General features: G+C 63.7%; 1 protein-coding gene across 1 annotated transcript in view; it reads right to left on the minus strand.

Annotated features, from left to right (window-relative positions):
- Positions 1-16,116, minus strand: part of HUWE1 (HECT, UBA and WWE domain containing E3 ubiquitin protein ligase 1) — a 76,122-nt gene that overhangs the window by 24,654 nt on the left and 35,352 nt on the right. Inside the window, exons 43-56 of the mRNA XM_082781630.1 lie at positions 14,941-15,083; positions 14,774-14,840; positions 12,849-13,063; positions 10,941-11,152; positions 9,383-9,562; positions 8,224-8,390; positions 7,243-7,388; positions 7,080-7,155; positions 6,890-6,988; positions 6,656-6,789; positions 5,445-5,616; positions 4,083-4,311; positions 1,832-2,010; positions 206-295 (exon numbers count right to left, since the gene is read on the minus strand). Coding sequence (XP_082637756.1) covers positions 206-295; positions 1,832-2,010; positions 4,083-4,311; positions 5,445-5,616; positions 6,656-6,789; positions 6,890-6,988; positions 7,080-7,155; positions 7,243-7,388; positions 8,224-8,390; positions 9,383-9,562; positions 10,941-11,152; positions 12,849-13,063; positions 14,774-14,840; positions 14,941-15,083 — 2,109 coding nt within the window. The remainder of the gene's footprint in view (positions 1-205; positions 296-1,831; positions 2,011-4,082; positions 4,312-5,444; positions 5,617-6,655; positions 6,790-6,889; positions 6,989-7,079; positions 7,156-7,242; positions 7,389-8,223; positions 8,391-9,382; positions 9,563-10,940; positions 11,153-12,848; positions 13,064-14,773; positions 14,841-14,940; positions 15,084-16,116) is intronic.

Consider the following 16,116-nt stretch of genomic DNA (forward strand, 5'->3'; position numbering starts at 1 on the left):
TGGGGGGCGTATATTGGGGGATTTATGGGATGGGGGGCGATATAGGGGGATTTATGGGATGGAGGGTTGATTTATGGGATGAGGGGCGTATATAGGGGAATTTATGGGATGGGGGGCATATATTGGGGGATTTATGGGATGGGGGCGCTATGGGGGCGCTATGGGGTGGCTGTGGGGTGGCTGTGGGTCCGTTTTGGGGTCTCACCCGAGACGCAGTCGTGCATGCTCTCGGCGTCCAGCACCTTGCACTCCTCCGTCCAGCGCGTCAGGGCCGTGGGGATGCTGGACAGGGTCCCTGGGGGGGGGGGGGGGGGAAGGGGCGGGGTCAGCGCAGAGGCCACGCCCCCCAAGAGGGAGGCCACGCCCCCACCCCTTCCCCATGCCCTCCTTTTCCACCTGGCCCTGCCCACCCCAGTCCAAGCCCTGCCCCCAGCTCTGGCCCCGCCCCCTTCCCTTCTCTCTCCACCTCCTTAGGAGCTGTCCCGCCCCCACGTAAGCCACGCCCCTTCCCAAGACCCCGCCCCCACAATGACCACACCATCCCTTAAACCACGCCCCCCTCTGAATAGCCACGCCCCCTCCCACTCCCCTTAGGGGCTGACCCCTTACCCCACCCCTGGCCCCGCCCCTGCACAGACCACGCCCCCTCGACCCGACAACACCCCCTTGATCTGGCCACACCCCCCTTGACATAGCCACACCCCTTTCCACTCCCTTAGGGGCTGACCCCTACCCCTGCACAACTCATCCCAGGCCACGCCTCCACCGTTAGGCCCCGCCCCCTCCCTTAGACCACGTCCCTGACTAAACCACGCCCCCTCGACCTGGCCACGCCCCCCTCCACCTAACCCTACTCCTTTAGGGGCTGACCCCTACCCCCTACCCCTAACTCCTCCCCCAAGCCCCACCCCCTCTCAAGCCCCTCCCCCTTGCAGGCCCCGCCCCTGCACAGACCACGCCCTCCTCGACCTGACCACGCCCCCTGCCAATACCTTAGGGGCTGACCCCTACCCCTAACTCCTCCCCCAGGCCCCTCCCCCGGCCAAACCCCGCCCCCTCCCAAGCCCCTCCCCCTTCAGGCCCCGCCCCCCACTCGCCTGCCTGGCTGCCGGCGGGGCCCTGCCCCCATTCCCTTAGGGGCTGACCCCTACCCCTGCACCCCTAATCCCAGGCCCCGCCCCCTTCCGTAGACCACACCCCCTGCCTTAACCACGCCCCCTCGACCTGGACACGCCCCCCTCCACCTAACCCTACTCCCTTAGGGGCTGACCCCTACCCCCTACCCCTAACCCCAAGTCCCTGCCTCCACCCTTAGGCCCCTCCCCTGGCCAAGCCCCCCCCCTTACCAAGCCCCTCCCCCTGCAGGCCCCGCCCCTGCACAGACCACGCCCTCCTCGACCTGGCCATGCCCCCCTCGACATGACCACGCCCCCTGCCAATACCTTAGGGGCTGACCCCAGGCCCCCTACCCCTAACCCCAGGCCCCGCCTCCACCTCTAGGCCCCGCCCCCTTCATTAGACCACGCCCCCTGACTAAACCACGCCCCCTCGACATGACCACGCCCCCTCCCACTCCCTTAGGGGCTGACCCCTACCCCCTACCCCTAACCCCAGCCCCCGCCTCCACCTCTAGGCCCCGCCCCCTTCATTAGACCACGCCCCCTGACTAAACCACGCCCCCTAGACCTGGCCACGCCCCCTCCACCTAACCCTACTCCCTTAGGGGCTGACCCCTACCCCCTACCCCTACCTCCTCCCCCAAACCCCGCCCCCTCCCAAGCCCCGCCCCCCTCCCAAGCCCCTCCCCCTTCAGGCCCCGCCCCCCACTCGCCTGCCTGGCTGCCGGCGGGGCCCTGCTCGTGGAAGAAGTCGTCGAGGAGCTCGTCGTCGGAGCGGGCGATGATGTGCACGTCCTCGTTGCCCACCAGCAGGCGGGCCCGGCCCCGGCTCTGCAGCGGCAGGCTGCTGCTCAGCTGAAGGATGTCGGCCGCCGCCGAAGGGCCCAGCAGCCTGGGGGGGGGGACAGGGACAGGGACACGCTGGGAGGGGGACGGGGACACCCAGGGGGGCAGGGGAGGCAGTGGGGACACCCGGGGGGGCAGGGGAGGCATTGGGGACACCTGGAAGGGCAATAGGGACACCCGGGGGGAAAGGGGGGGCAGTGGGGACACCCAGAGAGGCAGTGGGGACATCAAGAGTGGCAATGGGGACACCAAGAGGGGCAGTGGGGGCATTGGGGACACCTGGAAGGGCAACAGGGACAGCCGGGGGGAAAGGGGGGGCAGTGGGGACACCCAGAGGGGCAGTGGGGACACCCAGAGGGGCAACGGGGACAGCGGGGACACCAAGAGGGGCAGTGGGGACACCTGGAAGGGCAATAGGGACACCCAGGGGGGCAGGGGGGGCAGTGGGGACACCCAGAGGGGCAGTGGGGACACCTGGAAGGGCAATGGGGACGCCTAGAGGGGCAGTGGGGACACCTGGAAGGGCAATGGGGGCATCGAGAGGGGCAATAGGGACACCCAGAGGGGCAACGGGGACAGCGGGGACACCAAGAGGGGCAGTGGGGACACCTGGAAGGGCAATGGGGACACCCAGGGGGGCAGGGGGGGCAGTGGGGACACCCAGAGGGGCAGTGGGGACACCCAGAGGGGCAATAGGGGCATCAAGAGGGGCAGTGGGGACACCCAGGGGGGCAGGGGGGGCAGTGGGGACACCCAGGGGGGCAGGGGGGGCATCGAGAGGGGCAGTGGGGACACCTGGAAGGGCAATGGGGACACCCGGGGGGGCAGGGGGGACACCTGGGGGGAAAGGGGGGGGCAGTGGGGACACCCAGAGGGGCAGGAGGGACATCAAGAGGGACAAGGACAATGGGGACACCAAGACAGGCAATGGGGACACCAGGAGGGATGGGGTAATGGAGACACCCAGGGGGGTAATGGGGACAGTGGGGACACCGGAGGGTCTGGGTGGCCACTGGAGAGTCCAGGATGGCTACTGGAGGGCCTGGGGTGGCCACCGGAGAGTCTGGGTGGCCACCAGAGGGACCGGTGTGGCTACCGGGGGGCCCGGGATGGCCACCAGAGAGTCTGGGTGGCCACCAAAGAGCCCAGGATGGCTACAGGAGGGTCCAGGGTGGCTACCAAAGGGTCTGGGGTGGCCACCAGAGAGCCCGGGGTGGCTACCAGAGAGTCCGTATGGCCACCAGAGGGACTGGTGTGGCTACTGGAGAGCCCGGGGTGGCTACCAGAGGGTCTGGGGTGGCTACCAGAGAGCCCAGGATGGCTACCGGAGGGTCCAGGGTGGCTACTGGAGAGTCCGTGTGGCCACCAGAGGGACCGGTGTGGCTACCAGAGAGTCCGGGGTGGCTACCAGAGGGTCTGGGTGGCCACTGGAGTTTCTGGGGGAGCTACCAGAGAGTCCGGGATGGCTACCGGAGAGCCCGGGGTGGCTACTGGAGGGTCTGGGTGGCCACCAGAGGGTCTGGGTGGCCACCAGAGGGACCGATGTGGCTACCAAAGGGTCTAGGGTGGCTACTGGAGGGTCTGGGTGGCCACCAAAGAACCCAGGATGGCTACTGGAGGGTCTGGGTGGCTACCAAAGGGTCCGAGGTGGCCACCAGAGAGACCGGGATGGCTACCAGAGAGTCTGGGTGGCCACCAAAGAGCCCAGGATGGCTACCGGAGAGCCTGGGGTGGCTACCAAAGGGTCCAGGATGGCTACCGGAGAGCCTGGGGTGGCTACCAAAGGGTCCAGGATGGCTACCGGAGAGCCTGGGGTGGCTACCAAAGGGTCCAGGATGGCTACCGGAGAGCCCGGGGTGGCTACCAAAGGGTCCGAGGTGGCCACCAAAGGGTCTGGGATGGCTACTGGAGAGTCCAGGGTGGCTACTGGAGAGTCCGTGTGGCCACCAGAGAGTCCGGGGTGGCTACTGGGGAGCCCGGGGTGGCTACTGGGGGGCCCGGGATGGCCACCAGAGAGTCTGGGTGGCCACCAAAGAGCCCAGAGCGGCCACCGGAGAGCCCGGGATGGCTACCAAAGGGTCCAGGATGGCTACCGGAGAGCCTGGGGTGGCTACCAACCTCTGCAGGATGAGCGGCGGGTTGGGCTGTCGCGTGCCGGGGTAGTGGACGTGGATGGTGTGGCCGGTGTTGGCGGTGAGCTGGCGCAGGGTGCGTTGGCTGCGCCCCATGCCCTGAGCCAGCCGCGTCCCCGAGGAGCCGGCGCCCAGGGCCAGGGCCCCGTGGTCGGCGTGGCGAACCAGCAGGGGGTGCGTGGCCGGGATGTTCCCCGGGGAGGGGGGGATGTCGGCTGCGGGGGGGGGAGAAAAAAGCATTATTGGGGATGGGGGGGGTAATGGGAGGGAGGGGAGGGGGTGGGGAGGGGGTGGAGGTAAGGAAAAATGGGGTTAGAGGGAGAAATGGGGGGTATTGGGGGGTGAAATGGGGGAGAAATGCCTCCTGACCCCCCCCCAAATTATATTGGGGTGATAAAAAGGGGGAGAACACCTTCCTGACCCCCCCCCCCAAATTATATTAGGGTGATAAAAAGGGGGTGAATCTCTTCCTGACTTCCCCCAAATTATATTGGGGTGATGAAAAGGGGGGAGAAACCCTTCCTGACCCCCCCCCAAATTATATTGAGGGGGTGAAAAGGGGGATAAATCCCTTCCTGACCCCCCCCCAGATTATATTAAGATGAAAAAATTGGGGGGAGAATCCCTTCCTGACCCCCCCAAAAATTATACTGGGGTGATAAAAAGGGGGTGAACACCTTCCTGACCCCCCCCCAAATTATATTGGGATGCTAAAAAGGGGGGTGAACCCCTTCCTGACCCCCCCAAAATTACATTAGGGTGCTAAAAAGGGGGGTGAACCCCTTCCTGACCCCCCCCAAATTACATTGGGGTGCTAAAAAGGGGGGTGAACCCCCTCCTGACCCCCCCCAAAATTATAATGGGATGATGAAAAGGGAGTGAACCCCTTCCTGACCCCCCCCCAAATCACATTGGGGTGCTAAAAAGGGGGGTGAACCCCTTCCTGACCCCCCCCAAATTACATTGGGGTGCTAAAAAGGGGGGTGAACCCCTTCCTGACCCCCCCCAAATTATATTAAGATTAAAAAATTGGGGGGAGAATCCCTTCCTGACCCCCCCCAAATTAAATTGGGGTAATAAAAAGGGAATGAACCCCTTCCCGACCCCCCCAAAATTACATTGGGGTGATGAAATGGGGGTGAACCCCTTCCTGACCCCCCCCAAATCACATTGGGGTGCCAATTCCCCCCCCCAAACCCCCCCAGAGCAGCAGCTGCCGGGCTGCAGCCCCCTTCCAGCCCCCTCCCCAATCTCGGGGGGGGCTCCCCGCTCTTCCTCCAGCCCCGTGGGGAGCCGGGGACCCCCCCTAAAATTTTTTTTTTGGGGGGGGGGGCACAAAAAGCCTTACTGGGGCTGGAGAACATGTTGTCGAACTCGATGATGAGGTCGTCGTCGCGATCGAAGCGCTCGAAGCGGACGAGGGGGGAGGCGTTCATGTCGGGATAATCCTCGTCCAGCTCCATCTCCGAGCCGTCGTCGTCGTCCTCCTCTTCCTCCCCTTCCTCCCCTTCCTCGTCGTCCTGGGGGTGGGGGGGTTATAGGAAAGGGGGGGGGTCAGCGGGGCTCGCCAGGGCGTTGTTAAATGGGGTGGGGGGCCCCAAAATTGAGTGGAGAAGGAATTAAGTGGGGTGGGGGGCCCCAAAATATCATGGGGGGGGGATTAAATGGGGTCAGGGTCCCCAAAAGATTGTGGAGGGGGATTAAATGGGGTGGGGGTCCCCAAAATCTCGTGGGGGGGGGATTAAATAGGGTAGGGGTCCCTAAAACCTTGCTGAGGGGGATTTTAAATGGGGTGGGGGGCCCTAAAACCTCGTGGAGGGGAATTAAATGGGGTGGGGGTCCCCAAAATATCATGGAGGGGGGGGGGATTAAATAGGGTGGGGGACCCTAAAACATCGTGGAGGGGGATTAAATAGGGTAGGGGTCCCTAAAACCTTGCTGAGGGGGATTTTAAATGGGGTGGGGGGTACCCAAAATCTCATGGAGGGGGATTAAATAGGGTAGGGGTCCCTAAAATCTCATGGGGGGGGATTAAATAGGGTGGGGGGGTACCCAAAACTTAATGGAGGGGGATTTTAAATGGGGTGGGGGTCCCAAAAAGATTGTGGAGGGGGAGCAAATGGGGTGGGGGGCCCCAAAAATTTCGTGGAGAAGGAATTCAGTGGGGTGGGGGTCCCTAAAATATCATGTGGGGGGGGATTAAATGGGGTGGGGGGCCCTAAAACCTCGTGGAGGGGGATTTTAAATGGGGTGGGGGGTACCCAAAATCTCATGGAGGGGGATTAAATGGGGTAGGGGTCCCTAAAACCTTGTGGAGGGGGATTAAATGGGGTGGGGGGTACCCAAAATCTCATGGGGGGGGATTTTAAATGGGGTGGGGGCCCCAAAACATCGTGGAGGGGAATTAAACAGGTTGGGGGGGGTCCTAAAAACCTCATGGAGGGGGATTAAATGGGACGGGGGGTCCCCAAAAGATTGTGTAGGGGGATTAAATGGGGTGGGGGGCCCTAAAACCTTGTGGAGGGGGATTAAAAGGGGTGCGGGCCCCCCCCCCCAAACCTGATCGTCCTCATCTTCCTCCTCCTCCTCCTCCTCCTCGTCCTGGCTGTCGTCCTCGTCCTCGTTGCTGCCGCTGCTGTCCTCCTCCTGCGTGTGCTCCTCCTCGTCCTCGGGGTCCAGGATGTTCATCGAGTCTTGGGGAGGGGGAAAAGAGATGAGGGGGGGTCTCAGGGTCCTGCGGGACCCCCCCCAGCCCCCCAAAAAAAACCCAAAACCCCCCCCGGAGGCGCTCACCTTCCCGGTTGGCTTGCAGGGTGGAGGCTTGGCTGAGGTTGGAGGGGGCCTCGTCCATCAGCACGTCCTCCTGCGACTCGTCCTCGCCCGAGCGGCTCACTACGGGGCAGGGGGGGGCGTTAACGGGGTGGGGGCCACCCCAAAAAAATCTATAGGGCCGCCCTAAAGCCTGAGAGGGGGGGGGTCTCACCGATGATGGTGCTGTTGCCCGCCGCCCCGTCGCGCTCCAGCAGCTCGTCGATGAGGTCCTCGAGTTCGTTCTCCACCTGGGGGGGGGTTTATGGGGAAATGGGGGGATTTTGGGGGAAAAAAAGGGGATTTTGGGGAAAAGGGGGTTCTGTAGGGTGTCCCACCTGCATTTCCTGGGTGCTGAGCCCCTCGGGTTGCCCGGCAAGGACCACGGTGTCGCCCTCGGCCTCCCCGTCCATGTCGCCGTCCGCGGCCTCCGCCTGCGCCGCCTCCGCGTCCTCCTCGGGGGGCTCGGGGTCGCCAGGGTCCCCTGGGGGGGTCGGGGGGGGACAGGAGAAGGTTTTGGGGGGGTTTAGGAGGGATTTGGGGGGGGGTAGGAGAGATTTGGGGGGGGGTAGGAGAGATTTGGGGGGGGGGTAGGAGAGATTTGGGGGGGGGTAGGAGAGATTTGGGGGGGGTAGGGGGGGGGACGTGGGGAAGCGATGAGGGGCAAAGGAGATTTGGGGGGGGCAGGAAGATTTTGGGGGGTGGAAAGGAAGATTTTGGGGGGCATGGGGGAGATTTGGGGGTGGAAAGGAAGATTTGGGGGGGACAGGAAGATTGGGGGGGGCATGGGGGAGATTTGGGGTCATGGGGAAGATTTGGGGGGGACAGGAAGATTTGGGGGGGGCATAGGGGAGATTTGGGGGGGACAGGAAATTTGGGGGGGGCATGAGGGAGATTTAGGATAGACAGGAAGATTTTGGGGGGGGCACAGGGGAGATTTGGGAGGGCATGGGGGAGATTTGGGGGGGACATGGGGGAGATTTGGGGGGGAAAGGAAAGATTTGGGGTAGGAAAGGAAGATTTAGAGGGGACAGGGGAGATTTGGGGGGGACAGAAAAATTTGGGAGGTCATGGGGGAGATTTGGGGGGGGATGGGAAGATTTGGGGGGCCATGGGGGAAATTTGTGGGGTCATGGGAGAGATTTGGGGGGGTACAGGAAAGATTTGGAATCATGGGGGAGATTTGGGGGGGGAACAGGAAGATTTGGGGGGGCCACAGGCAACCAAGCACCTCACCGTGGTGCCGCCGCCCCCCTATATAGGACGATGCACGGGGTGGGCCAAAAAAAAGGGGTGTAGGATTTTTTTTTTTGGGGTACCTCCGTGTGGGGGGGCGGTGCCGGCGTCGCGGGGGCCCCCCCCTCCGTCGGCCTTGCTCTTGCTGGAGGAGCCCTTGGTGCCGAAGAGGCCGCTGGGCTGGTTGACGATGCGCGACAGCGTCTCCAGGGGCTTCAGCGCCGCGTTCACCGTGTTGGCCATATTAGGGCTGTGGGGGGGGACACGCATTAAATCAGGACCCTACAAATCCTGGGTGACCCCAAACATCCCTAAAAATCCCCCAAAATCCCCGTTATTTTAGTGTCAGCACCCTGCTCTCCAAGATTTCGCCGCGCACAAAGAGCGGCGGCGTTGCGCATGGCCAGTGCCACATTCACCGTGTTGGCCATATTAGGGCTGTGGGGGGGGGACACGCATTAAATCAGGACCCTACGAATCTCAGGTGACCCCAAACATCCCTAAAAATCCCCCAAAAACCCCGTTATTGTGGTGTCAGTGCCCTGCTCTCAATGATTTCACCACGCACAAAGAGCGGTTGCGTTGGGTGCAACCAGCGCCACGTTCACCGTGTTGGCCATATTAGGGCTTCGTGGGGGGGGACACGCATTAAATCAGGACCCTACAAATCTCGGGTGACCCCAAACATCCCTAAAAATCCCCCAAAAACCCCGTTATTGTGGTGTCAGCACCCTTCTCTCCACAATTTCACCACGCACAAAGGGCGGCGGCGTTGCGCACGGCCACTGTCGTGTTCACCGTGTTGGCCATATTAGGGCTGCGGGGGGGGACACGCATTAAATCAGGACCCTACAAATCTCAGGTGACCCCAAACATCCCTAAAAATCCCCCCAAAACCCCGTTATTTTGCTGTCAGCACCCTGCTTTCAACGATTTTGCTGCGCACAAAGAGCGGCGGCATTGCGCACGGCCAGCGCTGCGTTCACCGTGTTGGCCATATTAGGGCTGTGGGGGGGGACACACGCATTAAATCAGGACCCTACAAATCTTGGGTGACCCCAAACATCCCTCAAACTCCCCCAAAAACCCCGTTATTGTGTTGTCAGCACCCTGCTCTCCACGATTTCACTGCACACAAGGGGCGTTGGCGTTGCGCGCGGCGCCCCCAAACCGACGCCGCGCCCCTATAAACCCCCCACCCTATTAATTTTTTTTTTTTTTATTATTTTTTGGGGTTTTTACCTGGAAAGATCGAGGCTGTGGGGCACCCTGGCCAGGTCGTTGACCAGCCCCTTTTTGAGGAAGAGGCGGATGATGTTGTTCATGCCGTTGTGCTGGGGTTTGGCGGCGCTGCTGTAGAAGCTGGAGGTGGAGGGGCACGACTCCATGATGGTGCTGATGATGCACATGACCGCCTGCAGCCTGGGGGGGGGCACACAAAAATTTAGGGTCTGGGGGGGCCCTATAGGGTCGGGGAACGGCCCTCGGGGTCAGGGCACATCCGCCGGGGTCGGGGAAGCTCCCCCCAGGGGAGTTTTTTGGGGAATAGGGACGGGGGCGCCCCATAGAAGGGGGTAGGAGCGAGGATTAGGGGCGCCCCGTGGGTCATGGGGGCACCCCATAGGTGATGGGGGCGCCCCATAGGTCATGGGGGGTCCCCACGGGGGACAGGGACACCCCACGGGGGACAGGGACACCCCGCGGGGGACAGGGACACCCCTCAAGGTGTGGTGGGATCAAGGCCACCCCACCCCACGGGACCAAGGCGGCTGCCAAAGCCCTGTGGCCGTGGTGGCACCGGGATTGTCCCCTTGTCCCCGGGTGTCCCCACGTCCCTGGGTGTCCCCACATGTCCCCGTTTGTCCCTACGTCCCTGCGGTGTCCCCACATCCCTCGGTGTCCCCAGTGTCCCTGCATCCCCATGGTGTCCCCTTGTGTCCCTGTGTCCCCAGATTCCCGGGTGTCCATGGTGTCCCCGTGTCCCCAAAGCCCCATGTCCCTGGGTGTCCCCACATCTCTGGGTGTCCCCAGGTGTCCCTGCATGTCCCTACATCTCCATGTCCCTGAGTGTCCCCAAGTCCCCCTGGGTGTCCCCCGGTGTTCCTGCATGTCCCTACATCCCCATGTCCCTGTGTGTCCCTAGGTGTCCCCGCATCCCCATGTCCCTGTGGTGTCCCCATATCCCCCCGAGTGTCCCTACATCTCCACGTCCCTGGGTGTCCCCATATCCCTGGGTGTCCCTAAGTGTCCTTGTGTCCCCACAGTGTCCCTGTGTGTCCCCACATCCCTGTGTGTCCCTGGGTGTCCCCGTGTGTCCCTGCATCCCCATGGTGTCCCTGTGTCCCCATATCCCTGGGTGTCTCCATGTCCCTGTGGTGTCCCTGCAGTGTCCCCATGTCCCTGGGTGTCCCCACGTCCCCGTGTGTCCCTGGGTGTCCCCATATCCCTGGGTGTCCCCGGTGTCCCTGCGGTGTCCCCACATCCCTGGGTGTCCCTGGTGTCCCTGCGGTGTCCCCACATCCCTGGGTGTCCCCGTGTGTCCCCAGGTGTCCCTGCATCCCCATGTCCATGCGGTGTCCCCAGTATCCCTGTGGTGTCCCCACATCCCTGGGTGTCCCCGGTGTCCCTGCAGTGTCCCCATGTGTCCCCACATCCCCGTGTGTCACCGTGTGTCCCTGCATCCCCACGTCCATGCGGTGTCCCTGGGTGTCCCTGCATCCCCATGGTGTCCCCACATCCCCGTGTGTCCCCGGTGTCCCCGCGCGCCCCCGGATGTCCCCGTGTGTCCCCGTGTCCCCACCTGGCGTGCTTCTCGGTGCTCTCGGCCATGGCCAGCGCCCTCCCCAGGGCGGCTTTCACCTCGTTGACCAGTGCCACCTGCGCGTCCGTGCCGCTGCCGGCGGCGGCCAGGCTGGCCAGGAAGAGGCGCGCCAGCGCCGGGGTGTCCTTGTCCTCCGCGCTCTGCGTCTGGGGAAGAAGGTGGTCCAGGACGAAGGCCAGCACGCTGCAGTCCTGGGGGGGGAAATATAGGGTTAGGGGGGGGAATATAAGGGGTTGGGGGGGAAAGAAATAGGGTTGGGGGGGGAAAAAGGGGTTGGGGGGGGAAAGAAAGGGGTTAGGGGGGAAAAAAAGGGGTACGGGGGGAAAAAAATGGGTAGGAGGGGGGAAATAAAAGGGTTGGGGGGGGAAAAGAAAGGGGTACGGGGGGAAAAAATAAGGGGTGGGGGGGAAGAAAAGGGGGTTAGGGGGGAAAGAAATAGGGTTGGGGGGGAAAGAAAGGGAGTAGGGGGGAAGAAAAAGGGTTGGGGGGGGGAAAAATAAGGGTAGGGGGAGGAAACAAGGGTTGAGGGGGGGGAAAAGGGGTATGGGGGGGAAGAAAGGGGGTAGGGGGGAAAAGAAAGGGGTAGGAGGGGGAAAAAAAGGGGTTGGGGGAAGAAAAATAAGGGGGGGGGGGAAATAAGGGTTGGGGGGGGAAAATAAGGGGTAAGGGGGAAGAAAAATGGGTAGGAGGGAAAGAAAAAGGGTAGGAGGGGATAAATAAAAGGGTTCGTGGGGAAAAAAAGGGGTGGGGGGGGGAAAATAAGGGATAGGGGGGAAAAAAGGGGGTTGGGGGGAAATAAGGGGTTGGGGGGGAAAAAGTAGGGGGGTGAAAAACAAGGGTCGGGAGGGGGAAAAAGGGGTAGGGGGAGGAAAAAAAGGGGTAGGGAGGGAAGAAAAAGGGAGTGTGGGGGGAAAATAAGGGTTGGGGGGGAAAAAAAGGGGTTGGGGGGAAGAAAAAGGGGTTGGGGGGGTTATTTGGGGGTGGTTGAGCCCCCTCCGAGGAGGTGGTGGGGGTTAGGGGTCAGAAACCAATGTTTGGGGTGACCCCAACATGTGGGGGTTAAAAGGGACCCGAATATTTGGGGTGAGAGGGGGGGCCCAACGTGTGGGGGTGACAGGATGGACTCCAATATTTGGGGTGACAGGAGGGACAAGTATGTGGGGATGACAAGGACCCCATTATTTGGGGTGACAGGAGGACCCCAACATGTGGGGGTGACGGGGAGCCCAGAGTGTGGGGTGACAAGGGACCCCAATATTTGGGGGGACACGGGGGGACAGATGGGGACATGGGGACAGCTGGGGACACGGGGGGACAAATGAGGACATTGGGGGACAGCTGGGGACACGGGGTGACAGATGAGGACATGGGGGGACAAGTGGGGACGCGGGAGGAAAAATGGGGACATTGGGGGACAGATGGGGACACGGGGGGACACGGGGGGACAGATAAGGACATGAGGGGACAAATGGGGACATGGAGGGACAGATGGGGACACGGGGGGACAAATGGGGACATTGGGGGACACGGGGGGACAGATGGGGATAGATGGGGACACAGGGGGACAGACGGGGACACAGGGGGGACAAGTGGGGACATTGGGGGACAAATGAGGACATTGGGGGACATGGGGGGACAAGTGGGTATAGATGGGGACACAGGGGGACAAGTGGGGACACGGGGGGACACTTGGGGACACGGGGGGACACTTGGAGCCACCCCAACTCACACCAAGCTCCCCCCACCCCACAAGCTCCCCGACAGGCGCCGGGTCCCCGCATCCCCGGGGGCGCCGGCGCCGGGGCCATTTCGGGGACGCCGGGGACATTTCGGGGACATCATGGTGACATTTTGGGTGACATTTTGGGGACATGGGGGTGACGATACCTCCTTGATGAGCTCGGACTGCCCCACGGTGTAGCTGTAGTTGGCGATGAGGGTGGCGATGCCCACGTAGGAGCGGACGAGCTCGGCCAGCAGGCGCAGGATGGTGGAGGTGGGCATCAGGGGCTTGGAGCCCCCCCCCCGGCAGCGCTGCCGCTCCTCGCCCCGCTCGCCCTCCTTCTCCTTGCGGCCCTCCCGGCCTTCCTCGGGGCTGGCTGCTGGGGGGGGGGGAGGTTGAGAAGGTTTTTTGGGGGGTGGGGGGGTCGGGGGGGGGGTCTTGGGGACGTGGTGGGGACGTGGTGGGGACATTGAGGGGGTGTTGGGGGGTAAGGGGATGGGGAGGGGTAAGGGGATGGGGAGGGGATGTTGGGGAGGGGGTAAGAGGATGGGGGGTTGGTGGGGGTCTTGGGGGGGTCTTGGGGGGGTCTTGGGGACATGGAGGGGGTGTCAGGGGGCTTGGGGACATGAAGGGGACATTGTGGGGACATTGAGGTGGTGTCGGGGGGCTCGGGGACATGGAGGGGGTGTCAGGGGTAAAGGGGATGGGGAGGGGATGGTGGGGGTAAAATGATGGGAGGGGTGGTGGGGGGGGTGTTTGGGGGTCTTGGGGGGGTCTTGGGGACGTGGAGGGGGTGTCAGGGGGCTTGGGGACGTGGAGGGGACATTGTGGGGACATTGAGGGGGTGTCGGGGGGCTCGGGGACATGGAGGGGGTGTCAGGGGTAAGGGGATGGGGAGGGGATGGTGGGGGTAAGGGGATGGGGGGGATATTGGGGGGTAAGGGGGTCTTGGGGGGGTCTTGGGGGGGTCTTGGGGACGTGGAGGGGGTGTCAGGGGGCTTGGGGACGTGAACAGGACATTGTGGGGACATTGAGGGGGTGTCGGGGGGCTCGGGGACATGGAGGGGGTGTTAGGGGGTAAGGGGATGGGGGGGATATTGGTGGGTAAGGGGATGGGAGGAGTGGTGGTGGGGGTCTTGGGGGGGTCTTGGGGACGTGGAGGGGGTGTTGGGGGGCTTGGGGACATGAAGGGGACATTGTGGGGACATTGAGGGGGTGTTGGGGGGCGAGGGGATGGGGAGGGGTAAGGGGATGGGAGGGATATTGGGGGGTAAGGGGGTCTTGGGGGGGTCTTGGGGATGTGGAGGGGGTGTCAGGGGGCTTGGGGACGTGGAGGGGACATTGTGGGGACATTGAGGGGGTGTCAGGGGGCTCGGGGACATCGAGGGGGTGTCAGGGGTAAGGGGATGTGGGGGGGATATTGGGGGGTAAGGGGATGGGAGGGGTGGTGGGGGGGTGTTTGGGGGTCTTGGGGGGGTCTTGGGGACGTGGAGAGGGTGTCGGGGGGCTTGGGGACGTGAACGGGACATTGTGGGGACATTGAGGGGGTGTTGGGGGGTAAGGGGATGGGGAGGGGATTGGGAGGGGGTAAGGGGATGGGGGGGGTGTTGGGGGGCAAGGGGATGGGAAGGGGTGGGGGGGGGTCTTGGGGACATGGAGGGGGTGTCGGGGGGGTGTCAGGGGGATGTTGGGGGTCTTGGGGACGTGGAGGGGACATTAGGGAGATTTTGGGGGGCTTGGGGACAGGGAGGGGGCATTGGGGGGCTCAGGGGATGGAGAGGGGACATCGGGGGGCTTGGGGACATGGAGGGGACGTGGGGGGGGTTTGGGGACATGGAGGGGATTTTGGGGGGCTTGGGGACGTGGAGGGGACATCGGGGGGCTCAGGGATGGGGAGGGGGCGTCGGGGGGCTTGGGGACACGAAGGGGACGCTGGGGGAACATTGGGGGGGCTTGGGGACGTGGAGGGGACATTGGGGGGGCTCGGGGGAATACGGGGGGACATCGGGGGGCTTGGGGAGGCGGCAGGGACGTGGTGGGGACATTTGGGGGGGTCACACGTGGGGGGGGGGCTGCTTTTTGGGGTCACCTTCTCCTTGGGGCGTCCCTGACGGCGGCGTCTCCGCGGCGGCTCCGTCGGCCCCAAACACTTGAGCCTGGGGGACACGGGGGGGCAAAACTCAGCCTCGGGGTGGCCCCCAAAACCCCAAAAACCCCCTCCCCAATAAAAAAAAAGCCCCCCAGGACCCCACTGACGTTGATGGCGAAGCCGGCGGGGGGGTCGAAGTCGGGGGGCTGGCGGGTGAGGCTGCGGTACTGCTGGTACATGTCGTCCCCAATGTCACTCAGCAGCTGGCTCACCTCGCTGGGCGCCACCGCTTTGGGGTCCCCTTTGTCCCCTACAAAAAAAATTTGGGGGGGGGGCAAGGGGTGAGGGACCCCCCTGAGACGGCCTGGGTGTTGTGACCCCCACTCGGAGCGTCCCAGGGGTGTCCTTGCCCTATAAACAGCCCGAATTTGCCGATTTGGGGAGGAATTTTGGGTGCCCCGGGAAGGAACACCAATGCCCCCCCCCCAAGAACCCCCAAATCCTCCCCAATGCCCCCCGCCCCCAAATCCCCCTCCCGCCCCCCAAACACCCCCCAAACCCCCCTTTTCCCTTCCCCAAACCCCCCCCAAATCCCCCTCCTGCCCCCCAACCCCCCACGCCCCCTAAACCCCCCAAATCCCCCTCCTGCCCCCCAAACCCCCCCCAAATCCCCCCCAAACCCCCTTTCCCTTCCCCAAACCCCCCCAAATCCCCCTCCTGCCCCCCAACCCCCCCCCTATGCCCCCTAAACCCCCCCTATGCCCCCTAACCCCCCCCCAAATTCCCCCGCCAAACCCCCCAAATCCCCCTTTCCCTTCCCCAAACCCCCCCAAATCCCCGTTTCCCTTCCCCTAACCCCCCCCCAAATCCCCCCCCAAACCCCCTTTCCCTTCCCCAAACCCCCCCAAATCCCCCTCCTACCCCCCTAAACCCCCCCAAACCCCCCCTATGCCCCCCCAAATCCCCCTCCTGCCCCCCAAACCCCCCTTTCCCTTCCCCAAACCCCCCCCCAAACCCCCTTTCCCTTCCCCAAACCCCCCCCCAAACCCCCTTTCCCTTCCCCAAACCCCCCCAAATCCCCCTTTCCCTTCCCCAAACCCCCCCCAAATCCCCCTCCCGCCCCCCAACCCCCCCCAAACCCCCCCCAAACCCCCCCTACGCCCCCTAAACCCCCCAAACCCCCCCCATGCCGCCCAAACCCCCCCTATGCCCCCCAAACCCCCCCAAACCCCCCCTATGCCCCCTAAACCCCCCCCAAACCCCCCCTATGCCCCCCAAACCCCCCCCAAAACCCCCTTTCCCTTCCCCAAACCCCCCCAAATCCCCCTCCCGCCCCCCGAACC

The sequence above is a fragment of the Aythya marila genome (genome assembly GCF_965140915.1).
Source record: "Aythya marila genome assembly, chromosome: 31".
NCBI lineage: Eukaryota > Metazoa > Chordata > Aves > Anseriformes > Anatidae > Aythya > Aythya marila.